Source organism: Petromyzon marinus, chromosome 7, assembly GCF_048934315.1.
Source record: "Petromyzon marinus isolate PM22_M1 ecotype Great Lakes invasive population chromosome 7, UKy_Petmar_22M1.pri1.0, whole genome shotgun sequence".
NCBI lineage: Eukaryota > Metazoa > Chordata > Hyperoartia > Petromyzontiformes > Petromyzontidae > Petromyzon > Petromyzon marinus.
In genome coordinates, this window is record NC_133673.1 from 13,431,895 (window position 1) to 13,457,381 (window position 25,487).

Below are 25,487 nucleotides of genomic sequence, written 5' to 3' on the forward strand. Positions count from 1 at the left end.
CACTAACCACCAAGGAACGGAAGAGACTCCACAGGTCTCTGCGCAAGTCTATTCATACTTACGTATTGGGTAAAGCCACACCGAGTCACGGGACTTTTTTTCAGGAGGGTCCTGCCACATTGGGTTTTTAATTTAAGTTTTCACCAAATAATGAGTGTTTATGTGGGAGTAAACCGGAGCACCGGGAGACAACCCAAATGTGTGAGGGGGCAACAATATCTCCGTACAGGTGGAACAGATGGAGACTAGTCAACACTTTGCTGACTCGCCTTCTAATGGCGAGCCAGGGTACAGCTTCGGTGCCCACCCACGGGAACGGTGTTTCACAACATTTGTGTGCGATCCATCAATCCTCGCTGCTACCTCCACATCGTCGATTAAGGCTGCCACGTGCATATCCACCATCACTGCCTGGCGAACGGGAACCAGGGACTAGCACAGAGACCAGTGGCGTAGTGTGGTTGACAAGATAAGGAGGAGAAAGAGGTGGTGTAGTTGGGACGGGGGAAGGTTAAATAAGGAGGTAGAGGAAGTGAAGGTGGAGAAGGTGGAAGAGTAGAAGGAAGTTGAGGAGTAGGAGGTTGAGGAAGGGGAGGAGGAAGGAGGTGAAGGAGATGGAGCACTATCCAGGCTCAACCCTGCTTTGTTTCCGAGCTCTGACGAGATCAGGCACATTGTGGGTGTTTTGGCTATAGGCCTAGGGAGGCATCTTTCTGAAAACCAGGCTCGTATACAATAAGCAAGTTACCTTCGACAACTCCAATATTGGTACAGGGCTGCCCATTTGTTTTAAAAAGACATGCCTAAAAATGTAACACCGTTAGGCAACCTTTACTTGCAGGTTGGCATTGGACCTGTGACATTGGCAAAATAAAAAAGCTATCAACAATAACAAACGAACAACCCCTTCCCACAAATGCGCATATATTCTACAAGATGACAATGATTACATGTTCACATCAACAAAGGAGTTGTCGTTATGCTACCAAGATAATTGTATCTTCGAGGCAATCCACCAAAAACATGAATGCCTTTGTCCCGAGATTTTTCAAAACAACTACAAGCAGACCCATGTAACGAGATGCAATATGACCTCATTGTGCGTCACTGCCCCAGTACGACGTGTTGTTGTTGTTGTTTTTTCATGCATGTTGCTCCAAGGTGGGGGGGGGGCGTACCATCTTTGACTCGTAGACATAGAGTGCCTTTAGCACGGGCGGCTCGGGCACGAGCATGCCCAGCAGCGTGGCATCATCCTGCGCCAAGCTCTCCACCAACACCTGCAGGTAGCCGCTGGTCATGAGGAACGTCAGCCACTGCTGCTGCCGGTCAATTGCCACCACTTGGTCCAGGAGGGCCATTGCGAGCATCTGCAGGTGGCAAGTACAACTCTATGTCACGCAGCCGCACGGGATAAACAAAAAAAGACCCATGGGGAGGGAACATGACCTTTTAAAAAGGAACGTGTGCTGCGTTAGCTCCCCGTCCCACCCGACGCACCCTGCCGATCTCCAGGCCGTCGCAGGCGTCACGGTAGACCACCTCCATGAGAGGCGTGCCGTAGCCATTTATGATGTGAGCGTTCTCTCGCCGCAGTCGGCTGTAGTCGTCCTCGGGTGCCATCAACGTGTTCCACATAGAGCCTTTGCCTGAGGGTCACGTCACCATCAAACAGAGATGTGACTTTGTGGACTCTCGCCGCATTGCAATGAATGTCGCTTACATTGTTTTCTGTCACGCAAAGACAATCCAGCCCCCACACTATGCAGCATGGCAATGAGAAAGCATTCACGACAAAAAAAACCGCAATTTTAAGTTTAAAAAAGGAATTAATTTGTTTCGTATGTATTTTTTATTTCCTTTGCAATGTACATTCCCAACTGTGTAAATCGGAGGTTACCCTCGATACCTTGGTATTTCGGGAGAATACAGTAGTGGCATACAGGGGAATGTGTCAAGCTATGATTACACAGCATGACCTCCGATTTGCACGGTTGGCTACGTACGGTGCTAAAGAAATTCAACAAACATGCATACATGCGTGCGGTGGCACCTACTAGCATATACCCACCAGTCTGCAGTGTGTCGGGTTCCATTGGGCTCTGGGCCACTTGCAAGTAGTAGAGAAGGGCCCCATACAAGGACGAGCGCACACGCTGCATCCCGCCACCTTCACAAGCAAGGGCACGACGATTGAGACAATTACTCGCGAAAACGCAACATGGGGCCAATTAAGGGAACAAATCTCGACAGTGCAGTTTACATCCCTGCAGTCGTCTTTGCCACGCTCTGGATTCAAACTGTTATCATCACAACACCAACTGCTGCAATCATCTCTAATAACAAAACCTGTTGAATTCTCAAATTTCAAATGAGTGGCACGCACGCAATTAAAATTCCAACGTTATAAATATATGCATATTCAAGCATCTTTAGAGAATACCACTTATTTGTTAACTTCATGAAAATCAACATCGAATGTCAAAACACTTTGCATTCGCCACTTTCAATAAATGCACGGCACCACATTTTACACCAACAAAGAAAACGCGAATGGGGTCAAAAGCGCCATCCTCACTTGTCTTCATGATGAAGTTGAGCAGGCTCCTCAGGATGTCCTGCAGCGACACCACGCCGATGGAAGCCAGGCCTGCGAGCCCCGACGTCCCGTTCAGCATGGACACAAACGCCGAGCGCTCGTCCGCGGGGCCTTGCGAGGCCGGCTGCACCGGCAGAGGTCTCCCCGCCTGCTCCGTGCGCAACGACTGGCTGAGGTGTGTGCACAGCGTAAACACCATGCTCGCCACCACCGGCGTCAATTCTGGCACCGCCTCTTCGGCAAGGCTCTGTGGAGACAAACAATATATGTATACACACGTTTGACAGTGACGGGCTAGACAAAATTCAAGGTTCGGTGACACAAGTTCACAATCGTGCGCTTTGAATGTGTGCGGTGGTGTAGAACGTGCAGAGGTCATGTAGGTGAGATTCCAGTGAGGGAGCTGAATTGTAATTAGGCTGCAGATCTAGACATTTAAAGTGTTATCTCCTCATATGTAGATTTTTGTCTAGGCACTCCAGTTTTCGAGAAAACAAAACCACTTTAAATAGTTGAGGAAACATCAAGTTCAACCACATTTTTGTTCACCGTCTGGTGGTCAATATTGGACATTAGTAATTCCGACAGCTGATTTTTCTCGTTGTGTACAATTCGCTCAATTTATTCAGTTTTTCCCAGTCAGTTTCTTAACTCCTTTAAAGCAAACCCCAAGCTCGTATCCTTCAATTATTCCTCGAATGAACAAATTCTCCTTTCAGAAATAATTAAACATATAACAGATGGTTTATTTTTGAACCTCAAACTACAAACTAATGTACAAGGCACTTTCCTGCGACAGTCTACGCCCCGCCCGTGTTTTTTAGTTCAAAGTGTGACCTTGCGGAAGAGGTCATTGAGGAGGTCCGTGATGAGGCCGAGCCGGATGTCTCCCTGCAGGAGCTCGGTGGGACAAGAGGCGAGGATGGTGTCCACCACCTGGCGCCAGGCCTCCAGCGCGTCACGCTTGGCGTGCAGGCTTTCACGCACCGCATTCCTCTCCACCACGTGCTCCAGCACGGAGCGAAGCTCCTGCACCCGGTGGGGCCAACAGCAGAGCGGTCAATAAGAGGGACAAATGAGCGAGCCATCAGCCCAACCTGCATTGGCAATGCCGCAACAGTAGCAATATTATCCCCACCACACCCCCCCCCCGTGAATAAAATAAAAGCCAGGTACAAATACAGAGTAAACCTTGGTTTGATTCGACCTGGAAAATGCACGGCTTGTATGTGACACGTAATACAAACTAAGCTATAGATGGACACAATAAAAACCAGGTTGTGGATGGATTAGCTCCTGCTCACTGCAATAACTTTGGCAGCCAAGGCATAAGCGCTAGAAGGTCACTGCACACTGTTTTTGAAATTGTTATTTTTTTTGGTCAAACCACTCTTTCAGTCTTGGTCAGCCCTTTCGAGTTTGCAGCCGCGAAGCATAATGATAACGCGCTGTGCAGATGCTGTGATGAATGGCGATGGCCACTTACGGAAAGCAGCAGGGCTCGCTGCCCAAGGGCTCCCATGCCTTGCAACGTGTTCACCTCGGTCATCAGGATTCTGTGCAGCATCTTATCATGGTCGAGAAAACACCCAAGTGCAAGCACTTCAGTGAGTTCACAGCAGAAGCCACATCCAATCACTCCACAGTTTTAAAATTAAACTAGTTTCAAGTACACAACTGTCCAGGAACCCATCTGACTCTGCACAATTTATCACAAAAACAAACACGAAACAGATGGCAGGCACACACCTTGATGTTGCAAACTGTGAGCCCCTGTGGGCCACGCTGCTCGCAGGACATGATGACTTGCTCCATCTGGGCCATATCAAAGAAATCCAGCTGCATTGGTTCGGGGAACTTCTGGCTGAAGTCTATGGCATCCAGCATGCTCACAATCTTCCTGCGCACTGCAGCAGACAGTAAGCTTAACATTATTAACCGACAGCAAGCCATTACTTATTTTTCTTCACGCGGACACCCTTATACTGCGTAAGATGGCAATACAAGTGGATATATATTTTTTGCAAACCTTTGGCAGATGAATCTCCGCTTGTAAAAAAGCTGCTCAGAAATCTGGATTCCTCCTCCTGGCTTGCCTCTGGGTCTGAAACAAAATAAGGTGGTCAAACTTCGCCCCATCACAATTTAGTCACGTAAAAATAAATTTTACATGTGAATGGGGCGGAATGAGATGGATCGTGACGTGGAACGGATGTGCCGATAATATACCGGCGCCAGGACGGAAAGGCGACTCGTCAAGCAGAAGCCGGAGGAGGCGCTGAGTGTACGAGCGCTGCCGATTGAGTGACGTCACGCGCAACTCCACCGCCACTGTCCGCAGCAACCACGACATCTGCGTGAGGACCAGTATCCTGTTCCCATCTTCCGAAAGATAAAATATAACATTTGAAATTAAGAATGGTAACAACATAGCCATTTTATGTATACATTTATAGCGAAGATTAATATTTTATTTTGGGAGACAGACATTAGGCACGGGAAAACCTATGACTAATAAAATGCATAGCAGGAACAGCAACTAAATATAGTGCTGCAAACCGTTAATAAAAATTGTTGGTGGATCACACTGATTTGTAAAACTACAAAACTCACTGAAATGCAAGAAGGCTAGGTGTGATGGCAGTACAATATTTGCAGGACCCTCTTAAATCCCAATGGACGAAGTGTTTATATAGCTTGAGCACACCTGCGGCCTGGAAAGGCAGGTGCTGCAGATGTCTGTACAAGAAGTCCTGTCCAGTGCGCAAGTAACGCATGGTGGGTCCTGAGGTGTCGGAGTTGGCACACAACCGGTAGACCACCTGCACAGCGTAGAACCAGAAATATTATCTCCACACTTTTTTTTGTTGTTGCTGGAATTAATAATTACAAAAATACATGTTGTATTTAAAGCATTTAAGGTAGGAGCTATAAGTTGACGGATGTGTACAGTATGTTATTGAGTCTGTAATGTAAAGACGATTTCAGCATCGCAGCTATGACCTGGTAGCAGAGCTCAGTGAGGTGCGGTGAGGCGGAGGGGATGGCATTCTTCTCCACGCTGCGATTCAGTATCGCCAGGATGGAGTGCAGGCACGTGCGTGGGAAACCCAACACTCCTGAAGTACACATAGAACATAAGAAAAAAAAAGACAGCTTCATCATCATAAGTCACGATCAATTCACTACTGGATGAAGGCCTCCACGTGATGAAATAAGCTCTTGAGAGGGTGCTTTATGGATTGTTGCCTGGCGTAACTATGAGAGATGGCAATGACTTGAGTCCTTTATAATGTAAAATAATATATAAAATTGCTTAATGTTTTGGTCAAAGGCCCTTCTGCAGGGTAGGGCGAGCAGAAAGATTGACTGCTTTCTGTTCACTCTGAAGGAAGGCCACCGCCCGAATCCTGAGTGGTTTTTATTGCTTATTGTAAGGCAATGTTTAAGATGAACGTGGTGGGTTTTATTTGTGCTTTTATACCACGGTTAATGTAGTATCTTACATTTTTTTCATATATAACAATTGAGAGCCAACCTTTAAAAAATTTCACAATAAAGCAAGAGAAACGGAAAACAAAGTAATTAACTCTTTGGTTCATTCGTTAAAGTCACGTAGATAGAAAATAGATCACGACGTTTCGATAGCAACACAAGCAACCGTAATTCAGTTGCAAAAAATTCATGACCACGATTGTAGTTATAAAGAAAACAGACAAGTGATTAAATGTTATTAAAGTGCCGTTTTGTTTTTGAACGGTGGATATATTTTACCAGGATCCTGTAGGGTGGTGGTGCTAACAGGCTTGCGTAGCTCGTAGCCCAGCAGGAAGAGTGCCAGGTTGGGTGGCTTTTGCTCCAGAGAATACAGCATCAGGTTGAGGATGTGGATGCGGGTGCCACTTCTTTTAGAAACGATGCCCTCCAGGTCGCTCTCTGCAAAGCACAAAACAGTTGGGGGCAAATGTCACACCGGCCCTCTCCAGTTATAAAGAGACACACTAAAAAACAAATCCGTGATTTCAGAAATGTACCTTGCAGCAAAGTAATAATTCGCCTCCTTAAAGATGAAAATTGTGTCACAATTTGAACTGAGATTTAATTACAGAATTCAGTCGCGCAAAAAAGATTCCCGAATCAAAATCAAGATCCATCTACAAAATAAGAGCTGTCTGCATTTTGGAAAGCATTCTCCCTATAATTACTTAATTTTACAAGGTCAAAACGGCAAATAATAGTTAAGTAATAAAACTCTAAATCGTTAGTGGACGAGCTTTCTCAATTGCATCCCCTACAGTTTGGAAAATCCTCCCACTCATAATCGGACAAATTAACTCCATCACATCACTCTAATCCAAACGAAAGGCTTTTTTATTCAGCCGGGCACACACTGGTGAATAAAAACAAAATCACATGTTCGACATTCAACAGATTGGTCTAAATGAGTTGTAACTTTTGGCACTCCTCCTGTGAAGGTTTCCTGGCTTGTGTGAGAAGTTGGGATTGTGCTTTGGGATGTCACAGAGTGGACCAATAGGCCTTGCTGGTGTGAGAAATTAAGAGCTAGGCCGTTGTACCATACACAATTTTCTATTCCCGTTGTGACAACTTATTTGGTTGTTTATACCTTATGAATGTATACCATTTCTTGATTTGTTTATTCATTTTTTCTGAGGGTTTCACTTCGTAATTGTTATAAACAGGATCATTCGCTTCATGCGATTAGTGCAAACAATTATTATACAGCGTTGTGAAATGCAATTAGCAAGAATGGCACTTTAGAGAACTGAAATGATTATTATTCAAACTACATGCTACCTTCTTCCACCAAGGCAACCTCTTCCAAATCTTCATTGTCCAAACACTCAACGAAGCCAGCCAGCAACTTCTGACTGGTGCTCTGCAAAACATACATTTTGAATGCGACGTCAGTAAAGTACATGGGTCGTTCAGCACACCTAGTGCACACAGATAGTTTTATGGTGGTGGCGAGATATTAACTCCCTAGCCTGGTATGAAGGAGGTTGTGGGCTCGATTCAGAACCTGACGTCTGTATATTTGGAGTTTACATGTTCTCCCCGTGGTCGCGTGGATTTTTTCCAGGTTCTCCGATTTTTCCAAACCACATTTAGAAACATGCGTTTTACAGTATTTGGCTGGTATATATATTCACACAAGCCACTTTGTTGAGCTATCGTTAGTGGACAGGTCGTTTCTGAAAAAGAGCTATATAGCTCAGTGGGCCTCACCTGGTAAAATAAAAAATTGTTTAAAGAACTGAAGTAACCAAATGAGGTGATAGTACTGAAAGGGGATTGTTACCTTGTCGTGTGTGAAGTCTCCGACAAGCTTGCTTTGGATGTTCGGGTATTGGCAAACCTGGCACAGGATCTTTGCACCCTCGGCCACAAGGGGCGAGTTTGTTGCACTGTGGCACAGGTACCTGTAAACGCGAATGCATTACAGAATGTAATTACACATCGTGAATATCATTTATTATACTCGCACAAACTATCAATATTTAAATCTACTGAGTACCAAGTGCACCTCAGGCCGAATCATTCTTCAGTAGCTCCTGCGTTTGCATATGATTCTGCTGGTGGGCCTGTTGGCTATAGTAATGGTGTTTTTTTAAAATGATCTAACAATTCTTCAATTAAAATTGATTCTTCCGCTCATAAGCCTGAACAGCCGCCGGCTCACAAGTCCAAGAGTTAATGGTGTAGTTGGGAACGTAACAATCACGGGTGGCCGAACCTGGCAATGGTGGCGATGTGGTCGGGCTTCTTGGAGCGCGGATTAATGCCCTGCAGCAGCTGCTCGAGCGGCGTGACGATGACGCTCGAGTGGCTCTCGCGCAGCAGGTCCATGAAGAGGCCTTCCTTGCGCAGTGCGGCGTGCAGCATGGACAAGCACGACAGCAGGGCGCCCTCCAGGGAGGCCTTGCCTGCAGCCCACACGCACGCACGCGCGCACACGGCACGTTAAGAGAAAAGCATCCATAGGTGTGTTCCTCTAAACCAGGGGCCGGCAACCAACAAGAGCCATTTTTTTTCGAATTCGGTACAAAACTCATTATTTCAAGAGCTGCAATGCATCTGAATACATACATCCAATACGTCACGAAGCAGTCCGTAAAGAGCCGCCATGCATCTCCGGAGCTGCAAGAGGTTGCCGACCTCTGTCCTACACTAAAGACTATTGACAAAGTCCCAACAGGCTTTAGAGTACAGGACTACATTGACACTTAGAAACGCACCGTTTGTGATGATCTTCACATGTCTCACGTGAACCATGTTGCACTAAACGAAACAGTAATTTGCTGGGCCAACTGACGGAATACACAGACATCAGAGACGTAGAACTAGAATTTTGTCTTAGGAGGCAAAAATGTGATTGCATATTGATAACCAGGCTGAGACCATGATCTATACACTTGTGAATCGAATATAATCATAGGTGCCTTCCCAAATTATAACCAAGGTTCTCAGCAATTTTATGCCAGCACTCTTGACGCAGTATTACCTCCCTAAGCCACCTGGCCGATGTAAAGATAAATAACAATCGAATAATAAGTGTTTCATTTTGGGCCGTTGACATCTGAACATAGCACACCTTAGTCTTACCCAAGCTGACTGTCTAAATCAGTGGTGCATGCAACAATATCACGTATAAGACAAAAGCAGTTGCCGCTGGCGGATATGAAAAGGTGCTTGCTAACAGCACTTGGCCCAGCAGTCTGGAAAGGGAAAGGTCTGCATACGGTGAAGAGAACACACCAGGGAAGGGCACGTGGATGTCGAGCAGCCGGACCCCTTCCTCCAAGATGCTGAGGCACAGGTTCAGCATGGGCGACTCGTTCAGCAGGTGATACATTAGGTTGTATCCCGGAAGCTTGTTGGCAAGAACCAGTTCACCTGCACGCATTAGAAAGTGTTGGATCGCAAACACATCTGCGGTCAACACCGGTGTTTATGATGTGCATTACAGTTTATGTGCATTACAACGTCGAACATCCAACGGTCATGTATCCTCCCTGGCCAATAAACTGCAAACACCCGGTGCAGTAATTGGGGCCATGTGTTTGTCATTTTCCGTAGATGTTCACAAATCTGACCCTTTTGCATACATTAATGTTATTATTAATCTCGAATAGCATTCACTTTATTCTAAAGCACGGCAAAGTATTTACCATGTTTAAAGTAGCTAGTGCTCTATTTTTATCCAGTAACCTATGTAATTACCATTTTATATAGAAGTTCACACAATCGAATTTTTATCATATATTGCCAATACCCAGTCCCCAACGAGGCAATATATGACGCCGTACCGTACTCTTCAAATGTGTTATCATTCACACTGAAAATCTGTTTATATGCTGCATATTGTCATGAATCGACACAACACAAAAGTAAAGCACGTAAGTTTAATTTTTTATCAGCTGAAATAATATGCATAACAGTTTGGCTCCGCTTCTGTAAACAATACCGTTTCCTAACAGGACCCTGCTCCAGAGAAGTTGCACTGATAAAATTCAGCACTTGCCTTGTACATCCACTGGCTGGTCAACAAAGTCATCCGGACGTGGGTCGTAGTCACGCAGAAGCTTGTGGAATATCTGCAGCACCAATTCAGCCACCTGCCACTGCACGACAAAAGCGCACCGACATGAGTGCTCAATCTTAACAGCAAGGAACATGGCTATGTCGCATTACAACAGGTTTTGGCAACAAAGTATATTATTATTTTTTTACAAACTAACATTTTCAGTCCAAAATCACAGACTACTTGGTTCTCCGTAACCGTCTTCTACACATTTTTCTAATAGTTGTTCTGGTAACACATGCATCTCGTAAAAAATGATGTTTTTCTTACAGCATATGTCAAATATAATATTTACTACATTTCCAACAGTCTGGTACCCACAGACAATTGTGAGACCTACAATCATGGTGATTATCAATTATCACTCACCTCCACTGTTAATTACCTTCTCTGCCGGATCACGGTACGCACGAGTGGGGAACTTCAGGAAGACGGTTTCACGCAGGAAGGTGAGGTAGGGATCAAACCCGGGTGAGCGCAGCCCCGTGCCTAGGCTGGCCGGCACAGAGTCGTCCAGGAGGACACTGAGCAGCGTGCAGAATGCACGCGTCAGGGGGTACTCCTCGCACCGAGCCTCTATTTCCGTCAGCTCCATCTGCAGGGGGAACGGCACCGCGACCGCATCGGTCGATCCGTCTCACACGTCGGAGCCTGAACATCTTCAAGGCTTCCTTAGTCTGCTTCAATGTTAATTCAAGGAGGCTTGGGATAATTCTCTCACCACTCTGTAGATCTTGGGCAAGTTGATCGAGTTTGGTTGATTCGATGTAAATCCCTTTTGAATTCGACATTACCACTGCACTGACTCTTGAGAATTTTTAAACGGCATCTGTTATGACTTGGGGAACTTGCAGCAAACGACCCGAGTTCTAAAAACGAATTCTGGCCACCCACTGCACCAAAGCCAAAGGGCATTCAACCAGCAGTGGAATGCCAAAGGGCATTCAACCAGCAGTGGAATGCCAAAGGGCTGTAAATTATTACTATTATACATATTCTACTCAATGTCCTCAGTAAACTCAACAAAGGAAGTGGCTACAGGATAGTGGTCACTTCCTCAAGGGAATTTTGCCTAATTCTAAGCAACAAATACAAATTTCTCATTAATAAAAATGACAAAATCGATGTCAACTTTAAATTGACATAACTGATCATGTAATTTACAGTGCATTTCAAATGTAAGAAAAACATTAAAAAGCATAAGACAAGTTATCTGAGACCACAAACAACATATGGAAGAGAAATATTAAAATGGATGAAAATGCCAAATAAATATAGAATAGATATAACTACTGTATATAACATATTTATGAAAACGAGGAAAGAAAATGAGAAAAAGCTACCAAGTCAAAACAAGCAATGGGAGCGTGAAAGCAGCAAAACGATGATTCTATAATCGCAAACAATATCCTTAGAAAGCAAGCTTAAAGAATAACATATCGGGGCCTTTTCCAAAAAAAATAATAGTCATTTGGTTATATCAAGGTTGCCGATAATAATGATTGACTATCAAGGTAATTGACGATTAGTCATGCTGAACCTAGTTGACATAATATATTTTAAATAAAGCTAGGTAACCAGATGCTAAGGTCGTGTTTCATGATCACAATTACATTATTACAAACTACACACCTGTATCTTGTAGAACTTGTTTTATGAAACAATACAATGCAATTATTTGTAAGGGAAAGGATCAACGAATAAGGCAGAGTAAAAAAAATGTTTGAATTTGAGCCTTCAGTCTCTTCTATAATTGGTACAACGTGGAAGCAAACAACCAATTATCTTTACCATCAGGAGACCAAGTGCACAGCAATCGAGTTCACTAGTCCTACATGTTTGGCGATACATTAAAAAAATCATTAAAACCTGTTAGGAGACATGATATACCGATAACAAGCACAGTTCGCGCATATTAATTTACTCAGCGCAGCGAGCACAAAAATCCTGGGAGCATTAAAAAAACACAAATCGCTGTAATTCTCTTTTCAAAGTTCATTACCGGGAAAGTTAACTGTGCTGAAATTCAATTAGACTGGAGTCAGGAGGAATCGGGAAGCACGTTGAAATGCTCTCCACAGACGTTCGTCAAACAGGAAAGACACTAGTGGGGGACCACTCGGCCTCTTGAGAGAAAATTAATTTTCTCCCATTCTATCTGCGAGCGATCACCCAAGCGTGAAATACCAATGCATCTTGGCTGCAAGCGGAGAGGTAGCAAAGCCATAAATCTCATTCCTTTTTCCAAATTTGCTTCGCCACAAGAACGATCAGAAATTAAAATAAGCCAATTAACGTGTATTTTGCGTTCACACACTTGACTCTCATTAAGTTTGCTTTTTAGTATAGAATATCCAATATTTTAACCTAAGTTCTGAACACTCATTAATCGGTGACAAAAAAAATGTGTTTGGTCAGGAAAATTACCAAACCTAATTGAATAAGAAATACCAAGTATGATGTGATAAAAGATGAATTTATGATGAAAAACATGGGAAAATAATGTAAGGAGAACTTACCTCAATTCCAGAAACCTGTCTCTGACTTGGTAATTTCACTGTCTGAAGGATCTGCAGATGAATAAATATAAAGGATTAATTTATTGCAGAAAAACCTGTCAGGAACAAAACATTATGAAAGTTTTCTGAATGTATGAAGTAGACTGAAATAAATTTAATCTAATATCAGTCCTCCAGGAAAAATAGATGACTCTGTAAAAATGAATGACTGCTACATTTTAAGATACTGCACTGAAAGCATTTCAGCAATATTGCTAAGACATTACAACATCATTTTAAAATACTAGAATGAAGCTCAGTCTCCCGCTCACGATCACCATTAACCCGCCACTTCTTACAGCCTTTATTACATTATCATCTTAAATTCGTTGCCACAAGCATGTGCAATAGACCGCCAACAACACGATCAATCAGCCATAGGTCTTCCAGAGTTACCACCTTATTTGCAGACCAAGCACTCAAACACCATGAGAAAGTCAAGGCTTGCTGGGCCAGCATGGGTGGTTCCCTAAGCTGATTCAGCACTGTACTATAGTGCTGATGAAAGCAGACAGTCTCAAAAAGTCACTGAAGAACACAGACTTTGAATTCAGCAACACAGGAAAATACACGTACTCTCGTGCATTTTTTCAATAAAATTTTAAACAACGCAATCTGCAGATTATCTCTTTATGATAGGATGTGATATAGTACACGTGTCACAAACTGAGAAAGAAAGATTATGCTGAAGTGATGTAATGCCCAAGAAAAATAAACTCCAAAGCCCTGATTCCTGAATTGGTGGATATGTAGCTTCCACAGATTTTAAAGTAACCAGATTAGTTTTTGCAAAAATATTGCCATGAATAACTTGAATGCCAACATATACATAAGGTTTGTAGACATAAAATATTAGGGCTGTGAACGTTCAAATTATCTGTCAACTAACCCTCTTTGCAATTCGATGAATTGTCACAATTCAAGACCAAATTATATATTTTCTTACAGTGGGATAGCGCACCTTGTGGCTACAGGAGTCACATGAACTAATTAGATGGACCAATGAAAGCTTGTGTACAAGTGCTATAGCGAATTATTACATTGCAACACTGTACGAGACGGCGACGGCTTGAGGAGACCTTCATGCAGAAGTGCATCAATTAAAGCTGATGACGGCAAACCTAGAACAATTCTCACGTGCGCATATTTTAATTGACAAATCAACGCCTCGTTACAGCCCTATTAAAAAAAACTACGATCCTGCTCGAGAGCTGCGGAGACAGCTGTACACAATGAGCCACAAAAACATTTACCTGTGCCAGCTCGATGGCCTGCCAGAGGGTGGCGGCGATTTCGGGCGAGCGTGCGAAGGCGGCCACCGTGTTAAGCAGTTCAGCCTTGAGCACCGGCGGCAAAGCGCACTGGACCAGCCCCAGCATCGTCACGAGCGGCGTCCACTGGGGATGCTCGTACAGCGAAAGCCGAGCGCTCTCGTTCTGCAGCGACAATTTACAACTCCACTCGTGGAGACGCAATAACAAAAAAAAGCAACTGCCAACTCCATTACTGTTACTACATTTCGAGCCAAAACTTTCTAAGCACCATTCCAGTCCACATAAATTCCCACACTCTTAACATGTTTATATCCTTACCAGTAACTTTTCACTATAGCTTTTGTGGTCAAAACAAGAGGCAAAAATCACGTAACAAAGTGCAGCCTAAAACTTAACGGTCACATTAAGAGCAGCCCGACAGCTGGCGAGAAGCTGCAATAAACATGGTGTAGATGGCAGCCACGTATGTAATGAATCATCCTGATCTGCCCTGTTTGGATACATTTTCACGATTCAGGATCATGGTGAAATTCAATCATAAACACTTTCACCATTTTGAAGTGCATAATATGAATTGTCTCATCTGTCTCATCAGTCTATTTTGTACCATCTCACCTGTTTCATGTGCCAACAGAAATAACTCGAATGACATTTGCACGAATTTAAAAGAATACTTTTCACCCACGTATGGAGCGAGCATAAAAAATAAATTTCGATCCATTGATACAGTTACAGGCCTGAACACAGCATTTGTGTTAATGAACGACTGGGTAACCAATCGCACGGCAGTCAGTCAAAGGGGCTGCAAGTCCACACGGCGTGGCGAATGCCAGTGTGCGCCCACCTGCTGGGCGATGGTCGCGGTCAGACGGAGCACGGCACGCAGGCCATCCTGCTCGCGCGGTGTGACGCTCTTGAGCGATAGCGCGGGGGCATAGGGCCGTGTGCCAGGCTGGGCGTCAACGCCGGACGCCTCCCTCTTCAGGTGCTCGCGGTACGCCATCAGCGAGTGGAAGAAGTGCTCCCAGGAGATGGCACTGCTGTTCACTCCCTGGATGGTGTTCTCCACTGCTTTTCAGTGTGGGTTTTTGTGTTTGCATATTCGGACCAGACCACAGCAGTGTTAGTTAAAGAGCAGAATGGACAGAACATCAGATTGCAGGCAATGTGGCGTTATATGAAGCGCATAAGCTACTGGGTCGAGCAAGGTAATGGAATAAAATTAGTGAAATTATTAAGGTAAATATAAATATACGTTAAAACATTTTTCAGACATTGCAATCCACTGCTGGGTGAACCATGTCAGTCATGGGGGTTGTTTGACCAAGGTAGTGAGGAAGGCGAAGTATGGTCTCACCACTGATGTTGGACAATGCTAGGCATCAAACTCAGGAGGCCAGAATCATAGTATTTACATAAACTACTGCACCAACAATTCCCCCCAAATGTAAAAAAGTACAATATATTGCTATTTTTCACGTTATATTTGGAATACTCAATAATGACAAACAGCGATATTATTATTTCTTAAAATAGACAATAAAGTTTCCTATTCACAAATGCGAAAGTCTCAGAAGTAGCTATTCTTTTGTACACACAAAAAAGTGGTAAATAAGAAAGTGCCGCAGGGCAGTAGGCTGTACGCAGAAGGTGATGCAATTTTCACGTGACATTAACCTTAAGTCTTATCCTCACTGCGAACATTACAGGTTCCATGGCACCCACCGATACAAATCACAGGCGTTAATGTCAGGTTTCTGGCTTGGCTCACACTGCGGCTCACTTCACAAACATTAGTACAAGACAATAACGCCATTTTTATCGGTGAAAAGTCCCACTGCAGGTGTGCACATCTCTGGGATGCTACGCAGCATACACAACCCCAAAGTTAATTACATCGCTCAGCCACCTAGCTATACAAAACTTGAGAGCAAAGCGAACCTTGGCCCGTGCCATTGGTCTTGAGTAGGTTGAAGCAGTAGAGCGAGCAGTTAGGGCCCGTAGAGAGGCCCTGAAGCATGCGTAGGTACGGGACGTAGAGGGATGAGGGCAGCAGGTCACCGGTTTGGCGCACAAACCTGGACAGTGACACCTGTCGCAAAACACATGTAAAAAACTTGGAGTAAAAATCGATGTGGTTCTTTTGGTAAAGTCACGTAGAAGGGAAATATTAAAAAATGTAAACAATACAATTCTCACAACGTTTCGATAGCAACACAAGCAATCATCATCATCAGGTGTGAAAACCACATCGAAAAGTAAAAATCGAAATCAAGTCACAGTGGTTTCCCATTCAAATGAGCACGGGGAGGTGCTCATTCTACCCTGCTCCCCCACCCCCCCGGTCTGGAAATCCTTCCCCCTGCCATCCATGCTGTCATGTCCCTACGCAAATCCTGGTTCAAGACTTTCCATGTTCTCTTAGACAAATAATGAATTTGTCTAATATTTCTGCACAAGGCTTGAGATGCCATTTAATCTGAATGCAATGTAAATACAAATGGTCTTGTATGGTAGGCCCTCCGATGAGCACAGTTGGCTGCGAACGGTGCGAAAGACGTTCAACATAAATATATACGCAAGATCTAGATTTGAAGCTTTCGTGACTGCAGGAATCCATACTCTCTGGTTCTTTTTTTTATTTTATACCTACGTGATTTTACCGAAAGAACCAGAGAGTATACATACAAAAGGCCAAGACAATGGTGTAAATTCAAGATTATATAGCCAGAAAAAGTGTTATCCAAACTCCAACTTTCCACAAAATGTATCATTTTATGGACCCTGCAGAAGTGATTTGTTGGGCTGAACTCCAAATGCGATTTCAACATGAAAACTTCAGATTGTGCATTCTAACCACTGTGCCATTCACTGCAGTATTCAGTGCATTTTATATACACGCACGTACTGAAAACCACACATACTAAAAGCAGATGTTTGGTTTTTCGGAAATTATTATAAATCATGCACTGCATAACACATTTGTTATGGATGGACAAAGTATTTAAAAATTGCAATATTTATGTCTGGATGGCACAAAGACACCATATTTTAGTAACCATTGAACAGTGTAGCATTAAACATATATTCATGTCAATAACACAGATATGCATAATCTTACAATAGAAAGAGTAACTAGAATATTTCAATACCATTTTCACAAAAACGGCAGTTGTATACAATGGTACAACATGTCACTATGCTAACAGCTAATGCTGATGTAATGTGGATATACAGACACACAATACCTGTCTGGGAGGGGGCCTTTGTTGATACATGCCCAGAAAGGAGCCTGTCTCGTTGAGTCCTTGCAAGGGTTCCGATGGACACCAAAACTCCAACGCAAGCTCCAGACTGAACGGGTCTTTGCTATAAAACTCTCCAACCTGTTTGCAATAAAAAAAAATTGTGCGGTTATGTTAACACGTACAAATATAATAATCTCAACTTGTCAACATGCTATTTGATACCAGTTGTAATTGTGCCAAGTACACATGTAATGTAGAGCTCATCTGTTAATCCCTGTTGGATGATGGCATGCCCACGTCTGTGTGGGTCGTGGGGATTATTTGACCATGTTTTGCCATGCTGGTCAGTGTAGTATGGTCAAGGTGGGGAGCATAGATGCAGCATTTAAGTACAGTACAACAATGGATTTTGCCATGCAGCACTCCGTTAGCCACCACGTAAGCACAACCTTGCAGCCGCTAATGGCACCCTCGCATCCACGGTGTTCACCCATCCAAGAACTATCCACGCTCAATCCTGCTCAAGTTTCAAAGATCTGAAGAGATCAGCCGTATTCCAGACAATTCGGTCACAGACGTACTTGTGTCATTCGCGACAAACGGCAATCACAACATAATTGTCATGTCAGCTAGTAACGACGCTGCTGTAAATGCAATTATAATTGACCCCAGCTTTGCACTGCGAGCGCCCACCAGCAGCATGAGGTGCTCTAGCTCGGAGCGCGTGGCGGGCGGCTCGCCGCCCAGCTGCAGGTTCATGAGCACGATGCGTGCCTCCTCGTCCGCACGGTTCCGCAGCTGCTTCACCTGCACACGGCAGCACACAAAGTGTACGCAATCTCAGCGAAGCAGATGGGAAGTTATGGAAATCAGACTAAGCTTAAACCACCAGCAATATGGCTAATTTGAATATTAAAAAAAGATTTTGGAACATTACACTATACTGTGATCGTTTCTTGTGTTGAATATGTTATTGACAGAGACGTCCGACAACCTAGCAGAGATCTTCATTCACCTGTGGAATTTCCATGGCTGATAATTATACATGAGCAACCAAAAACACATTTGAGACTTACATCAACACATCAACTTCCCATTTACTATAATGAGCCAAGAATGTCTGTGTCCCACGTCGACCAGCCCCCTCTCATGAATAATCATGAACAGGTTACGTTCTCCACATGGACTCCACCCTCATTAATAATCATGAGCGGGTGACGTCACTCCACATGGGGGGGGTGAGGCGCCTCCTCCCCCTCCTCAGCATAAACTTATAACCCTCACTACAAAGGCAGAACCCTCACGTTCCGCGATCTCCGTAACGCTATTGAGACATACAAGTAAAAAGCACGTCATGACGAACAAGGGATTATAACCTTTAAATGAAATAAGCCTGTCACCGCGGCTTTACAAAATGCACACAAATGGATGCAATGAATATCACGTTGCGGTCTGCTTTTCGCTGGCAAGCTTCAGATTCACTGCAATACACTCGTCCTTGGACGGGCAAAAGGCTAGTTAACACATGTATGGAAGCAAGCGTCGAACATAAAATTACTACATGGGATTCGCATATTGGCAGCGAGGGAGTTTAGCCTAAGCACTGTTTTTTTTTTATTCGGTCCCCACTAAGACAGCATACAGCTCGGTGCATTGATCTGCTTACGTTAAAAAGTGTGAATCGCATTGTTCCTGTTGAATCGCAAACCTTGAGCGGCATGAGCACGATAAAGTCTGCGAGCAGGGTGTGCAAGCGGCGGATGTAGAACTCCTCCTGGTAAAACGTCTCGGCCCCCACCACGGCTTCGCGCAGGAACAAGAATACGCCGCTCGCGAGCGCCATGTCCACTAGCGTCTCATCCGCTTCGATGTACTCTCCCAAAGCTGGCAAGAGCCATGGCAGAGGAGCGGAGTAATGGGGAAGAGGGGGGGGGGGGGGCATGACAGGAGAGCAGTGTAAAAATACACATTTTAAATAACATTAAATAAAACATTGTCATTGCTATCAGCACATCTGTCAAACTGCCTCCAGTCATGATCGGAGAGAGAAAATATATATTATGCTATCAGCAAAAAGTATGATTAATTTAATGTATTAGTTTTACTGCCAAAAAGTTTTTCTAGTGAAAGATTACCGATGTTCAAGGACATTTATTTTTCTCAGTCAAGAGAGATAAGTGCTTTAGCAGGTAAAGCACTCATCTCGATTACAATTCACATTACATGACTTTCCCTAATACATGCATCACCACATGGACCATGAAAAAAAAGGAACCCAACCATCACTGACATAAAAAACACTAGTTCTTCAAAAACAACTTAACAGTACCAGGCAGCTTAATTTGACAGCAAATAAAGCGAACAGATGAAGTAAAACAAAACATTCTCATAGAGGAGCACCTGCAGACTCTGGCAGTTGTGAGACCCCACGCAGGCCTGCGGCCCAGGCCAGCCGGACGGTGGCCTGCAGGCCTGGCACCTTCCACTCGTGCTGGTCCATGATACGCGTGTGCACCATGTGCACGTACTCACGGTCCATTAGGGGCAGCTGGCGCCGCAGCTCTGTTGGGATACAGGTAAGGGCGGGTGTGGGTTTCCGGTAATGGGCACATCAGCACTGCGAAGCTCTGACACTTTGGGCAAGAGGACAGTGAAACACACACAGCCTGCAGCAATCAGCACTGGCCAACATGATAAAGAACAGTCAAATAACCTCCAGGAATCACACAATGTGGTGAGGCCATCATCCGGGAGTGGACCAATAATAGGGCTGTACATGTACTGAATTAATCAGGTTCAAGAGGTTATCATGAGCAATACTACTGAAGCCATCACACTTTGCTTTTGTTGATTTCTTTCTGCTAGACCGTTACCATCACTTTATTATTTTTGCCAGAAGACACTCATTATGCAATAGCCTGCTGTCACTTTATACCATCTTCTGGCTTTGTGTGTATTGTGCGTGTGTGCACGTGTGTGCGTGAGAGTGGCGAAGCAGTGGCTAGCAAACTGAACAAATCTGGTAAGCTGAATGATTACCAGCTTATGCTAACATCATAAGCGAATATCTCAACAGCTAAGTGGCCTACTCTAGATCGACTCAGCCTTAAATTGAGTCCCTGGTACAGTTTGTAAAAACAGCAGGACAAGGCATGGTGTTGGTAACACCACCCTTTCACGCACTCTGCCAGGCTTAATAGGTGTTAGCGAACAGCACTTGCCACAACAGTCTGTAGGGAGATATCGTGTGCACGTCAGCGACTCATGTGCTTATGTTTGTACGTGTTTTCCAATAATAAAAAAAGCCAGGGCTAAATGTGTAAAAATATGCACACGCTGCCAAGAAAGTGGCAAATGCATTACGTGCATAAATAACACGTGTGAGAAAAAGACAAAACGATCCTTCTGTTACTACCTTCTGCGTCCTCCAGCGGCTGTTCCAGCACACTGACATCGAAGCAGTAGAGCAGGGCGACGAGCAGCGTCAGCGTGACCGAGTCGAGCCGACCGTCCCCATCGAGGCTGGTCCTCTCCAAGTGTTCCAGCAGCAGCAGTGTATCCTCTCGGGCCAATGGCGTTTGACATGACCACGCGTACAGGCACTCCGCCAGGGACTGCCGGGACTCCTTAATCATTTGCCCCACCTGTGAAAGCCGATGCAACTTGTCACGTGACACGATGTGGCCGAATTACATAAGATCTTTCGCATAATTGCATCCGAATAAAAAAAACTATGTTGTCACTCACACTGAAGGTATATGAAAGTTTAGTAGTTATAATTCTCAATGCTTCTCTCCTATTGACCTCACTACGGACTCCTGTTAAAATCGTCACTGCCCCAAATATCTGTCATTTCCCCCGCTGGCTGTCCGCACTGTAAAACTCTTATTCTGTTCCAAGTCTGGGCTCAAAGCCCTGATAAATCTCCCCAGTAACAGACTTTATACTCTATGAAGTGCATTCTTCTACCGCTTCGGACCAGAATTCTCTATATTAAAAAAAACCCTGTGCCCTTTCAAATCCATTCAAATTGAAAAAAAATACTTGTACGCCAAAGAGATGATCACATTTAGAATGTTTATAAAATTGAAATGCAGCTTTAGAAATGTTAATTTGTTCATACATCAAGCTACACAACTTTTTAAATGGAACCAAAAGCTGTTGCAATGATTAAATGAGATGGCAGCGTTGACCAACAGACCTCCTTTCGGTGACGCTCATTTCCTAGGCCACGCTCCTTCCGCAGTTTTTCAAACTCATCATTGAAGCTGATGGTGTCGAGTAGCTCGAGGATTCTCCTTGTCAAACCCTCCTCCATCAATTCATTGGTGAATTTGGTTGTTAAGGAAACCAGCTCATCGCTACAAAATGAGAACAGCAAAATAAAGTATATAAGCGCAGTAATTACCTCCCGATTTAAAGCTTTCGTGACTGCAGGGATTCATATTCTTGGTTCTTTAGGTAAAGTCACGTAGAAGGGAAATAATAAAAATTAAACAATTAAATTCTCACGACGTTTCGATTGTAACACAAGCAATCATCATAAGATCCTGTGGTTTTCACACCTGATGATTCTTTGTGTTGCAATCGAAACGTCGTGAGAATTTTTTTTTTTTTATTTGTATTATTTCCCTTCTACGTGACTTTACCGAAAGAACCAAGAATATAATTATCTCCCGCTTGAAAAATGTTTTAATGAGAAAATTACACCCCACATTAATAAAACTCACATTTTTGGCCGAATTATAGGCAGTGAATGTGATAGACATACATTAACAAGAGTTTTAACCCAGTTCTTCATACACAACAGTCTACCAAAAGTCATACCTGAGTTCTAGTGTCCAAGTCTTTCCACGGCGAGACTGTATGAGCGAGCGGAGAGAATTGGCAATGCAGCGCTTGCCATCCCAGTATAGCATGACAGCGACAAGCCCCCTGGTGTATGTTGGGAAGTCTGGCTGCTGTACCTCACCTTTGGAAAAATAAGAAAGCAGTTTTTCACCTTGCAGGCAGATACGAAGTATAAACTCTCAACCAAGTACATTTCATTACCTGTACAATTATTGATCTACAACACAAGAGAAACTCTACATAATCCTAAACACAAGGCATGCACCGACACATCGATTTAACAACAAAAAATATTACATTCAGGAAAAATGCATCAATTGCATGTGTAAGAATATATTTTGTACGACTTATGTTAAGTATACACTGATGCGAAGTTTATGCTAAGAGAGGAAAGAGTACAATTGAGAAAAAAGAGAAACAATATAAACACCACGGAAAAATTACACAAAAATGATACATTATTGAATCGAACAGTCCTGAATCATGACCATTCAACAAACGTTGTGGGGATAACATATCATTAAATACCTCCGAACACAACAAGTTACTTTTTAAACATGAATAACAATGACATATAATAAAGTCCGTTAAATCTTTCCATGAATATTAAACAAGGAACAATCTGTTTTAAAAACCTGTTCCACCATGTCTATTTGGAAAATCACAGCAATAAAATATACATTAAATTGCCTATGACCAAATCACCTGGAATGCACCTGATTGTCTGATATCAGAGGATAAGTACGATCGAGCCTGAACAGTGCTTAGATGGATGGTCAGCATACGCAAACATGTTGTCGTCAGAGCTGTTGAGTTACGTGGTGGTCAGTAAAACAAAATCCATTATTATACTGTACTTTTATGCTTCCACATCTATGCTTCTTGCCTTCACAAACTTACACTGACCAGCATGGTAAAATATGGTCTAACAACTCCTATATAACCCTCAGGTGTGGGGAGGCTATCATAAAACAGTGCATTTCCACAGGGGCTACACATTTTCACTTACCTGCAAGCAAGAGCTCTAGGGCACTCAGTTCATTCATATTGAAGAGGTCACTAAGAATGAGAGCCTCTTCGATGAGGTCCGAGTTAATGATGCGGGTGCCCTGCTGGCCCTCCACAGCCAGGCCATCTGTGTTTGCCCGGCATACACGTTCCCTGTGCAGTGAGTTTTTTGCCTGTAGTTCAACGCAGGGTGATGAAAACAAAAAAAATCTTAAAACACGTATTTATAAAATGAATGCAAATGTGTTATTAAAAAAATTCGTCAAGAAAACACTTTTAAAATGGTTTCGTGACTTCATTTAAATGTTAACATATTATTGCCTAAACTCAAAACACAGACATGCCCGTATATTACCAGATTTCGCAGTCAAACAGGTATACGGATTTAAACGCAACAGACATCTGTTGTGCTCATCTCGTAGATATACTGAATGGAAGTAAAGGTGGAAGTAAATGCGTCGGTTACTTACAGGGTTTTTGAAGAGCGAAATAAAGTCGGCTTTGTGCTTTTTGAGGACAGCATCGAGCTGATAGAAGGAGTTTGGTAGTTTCTTCCATATCGCATTCTCGACCGCCTGGTACACAGCCTTATAGGGGCCCCACAGGTTGTTAACTGCACACACGCAACATATTGTACACAAATGTTGCTTACAGCACATCGCTACTTTTGTAATCACTCGGACCCGACTCTCAATTTAACTCCACCCGAAAATATCCTCATCACTCTCAGCAGTCTGACCGCTACGCTCCCCATCACTCAGATCACTCGATACCTCAACACTCCCATGCCTCTCAACATCAATCAGGCCCCACTACATCTCCAAAGCCTCTCCCCCATCACACACGCCCCACTATCTCTACCCCTCCTCTCCCATAACCCCATGACTCTACACCGATCGCACACGTCGTCTGAACCCCACTTACTTTCCCCAATAACTCTGATCACACTCTACAAACCCACCACCTACAATCACTCAAGACCCCCACCTCTCCCCGGGCCGCCGTTCTAGGACACAAGTAAGGCTTCTAGGCCTAACTAACGGAAACAAATCACTGTACCGCTAAACACGGGTGGATCGCGCGCGTATAAAACTCATCTGCAGCTTCGCTCGTGGGCTACAAACAACGTGAAGGGGGGAAAAAAACCTGGCCGAGCCTCCCAGATTGCGAACCTGAGCTTCCCGCGGAGGAGCCGGCCATGCTGAAGCCGCCTTGACTGCCGGAACTTTTTGTTTATAATTCGCAGCGCGGATAGGGCAAACGCGTGTGCACGCGCCCCTATAACGCGACGTAATTGGTCCGCGTACGGCCGGCGTTAGCCAATAGGAGCACTCGAACGCGGGAACTCCGCTTATCCGTGCTACGCAATGTAAAACCGCGTGACCTCAGCTCTCAAGGGCCCCCCCCGGCCGTGACCCGGAAGGACTCCCCGTAGCGTCTTCCCGCCAAAATACTAAATTTGACTGAAGGACAGTAATTTATAGTGCTCCATGCACAAATATATGATGTATTTGCATTGGAATGAATACAAAAATGAATGTACTTCCAAATTAAAATACAATGCAATAAACACGCAAAAATGACGATGAACTGTATAAAGAGCCTTCAGGGAAATGTTACCTCAGTTTACATTGATTTATACTGAAATCTAATGAGATATATTTTAATTTAAGTTGCTGAATACGACCGACCCCTTAAGCATATTTCCCCCTCATTTTTAATCTGCACTGATTTCAAATGGCCAATAAAACTGAAGTAACAGCGCTGTAAATGCCAAACTGCCATCCATTCCGTGGTTAGCGTATGCAGGACAAGCAATCCTCGGGCATTAAGACAAACCCCCTAGTTCTGAGATTTAAACACGTGTCATACCAACAAGTTTAACTGATACTGGTAGGAACCTCCTGGTTACACCACCAGCCCACGGGGGATTATTGTGTCCGTCCGTCGTGCATCCAAAAATGGGAGGGAGGGGCTGGGTGGGGAGGGGTGGGTGGGGAGGGGCTGGGTGGGGTGGGGAGGGTGGGGAGGAGAGGGGCTGTGTGGGGAGGGGAGGGTGGGGAGGGAGGGGCTGGGTGGGGAGGGGCTGGGTGGGGAGAGGAGGGTGGGGAGGGACTGGGTGGGGAGGGAGGGGCTGGGTGGGGAGAGGAGGGTGGGGAGGGAGGGGCTGGGTGGGGAGGGGCTGGGTGGGGAGAGGAGGGTGGGGAGGGGCTGGGTGGGGAGGGTGGGGCTGGGTGGGGAGGGAGGGGCTGGGTGGGGAGGGGCTGGGTGGGGTGGGGAGGGTGGGGAGGGGAGGGGCTGGGTGGGGAGGGAGGAGAGGGGCTGTGTGGGGAGGGGAGGGGA

General features: G+C 44.4%; 1 protein-coding gene across 2 annotated transcripts in view; it reads right to left on the reverse strand.

Moving 5' to 3' along the window:
• NUP205 (nucleoporin 205) overlaps positions 1-24,417 on the reverse strand; it is a 32,746-nt gene extending 8,329 nt beyond the window's left edge. The window contains exons 1-32 of one of the 2 annotated variants that reach the window (XM_032949214.2): positions 24,317-24,417; positions 23,615-23,757; positions 23,146-23,317; positions 22,113-22,257; positions 21,487-21,646; positions 20,701-20,929; positions 19,686-19,847; positions 18,994-19,169; positions 17,979-18,092; positions 17,286-17,423; positions 15,979-16,129; positions 14,882-15,105; positions 14,017-14,199; positions 12,725-12,775; positions 10,591-10,800; positions 10,146-10,245; positions 9,380-9,517; positions 8,358-8,547; positions 7,923-8,043; positions 7,418-7,499; positions 6,374-6,535; positions 5,603-5,718; positions 5,307-5,421; positions 4,829-4,981; positions 4,629-4,703; positions 4,349-4,506; positions 4,086-4,166; positions 3,437-3,628; positions 2,579-2,846; positions 2,072-2,170; positions 1,501-1,649; positions 1,179-1,370 (exon numbers count right to left, since the gene is read on the reverse strand). In XM_032949214.2, the coding sequence (XP_032805105.1) occupies positions 1,179-1,370; positions 1,501-1,649; positions 2,072-2,170; positions 2,579-2,846; positions 3,437-3,628; positions 4,086-4,166; positions 4,349-4,506; positions 4,629-4,703; positions 4,829-4,981; positions 5,307-5,421; positions 5,603-5,718; positions 6,374-6,535; positions 7,418-7,499; positions 7,923-8,043; positions 8,358-8,547; positions 9,380-9,517; positions 10,146-10,245; positions 10,591-10,800; positions 12,725-12,775; positions 14,017-14,199; positions 14,882-15,105; positions 15,979-16,129; positions 17,286-17,423; positions 17,979-18,092; positions 18,994-19,169; positions 19,686-19,847; positions 20,701-20,929; positions 21,487-21,646; positions 22,113-22,257; positions 23,146-23,317; positions 23,615-23,757; positions 24,317-24,344 (4,677 nt within the window). In that variant the 5' untranslated portion in view covers positions 24,345-24,417. Of the gene's footprint in view, positions 1-1,178; positions 1,371-1,500; positions 1,650-2,071; positions 2,171-2,578; positions 2,847-3,436; positions 3,629-4,085; positions 4,167-4,348; positions 4,507-4,628; positions 4,704-4,828; positions 4,982-5,306; positions 5,422-5,602; positions 5,719-6,373; positions 6,536-7,417; positions 7,500-7,922; positions 8,044-8,357; positions 8,548-9,379; positions 9,518-10,145; positions 10,246-10,590; positions 10,801-12,724; positions 12,776-14,016; positions 14,200-14,881; positions 15,109-15,978; positions 16,130-17,285; positions 17,424-17,978; positions 18,093-18,993; positions 19,170-19,685; positions 19,848-20,700; positions 20,930-21,486; positions 21,647-22,112; positions 22,258-23,145; positions 23,318-23,614; positions 23,758-24,316 lie in introns of both variants that reach the window. The other variant, XM_032949213.2, reaches the window with a different exon arrangement.
• Between the last annotated feature and the right edge of the window lie 1,070 nt (positions 24,418-25,487).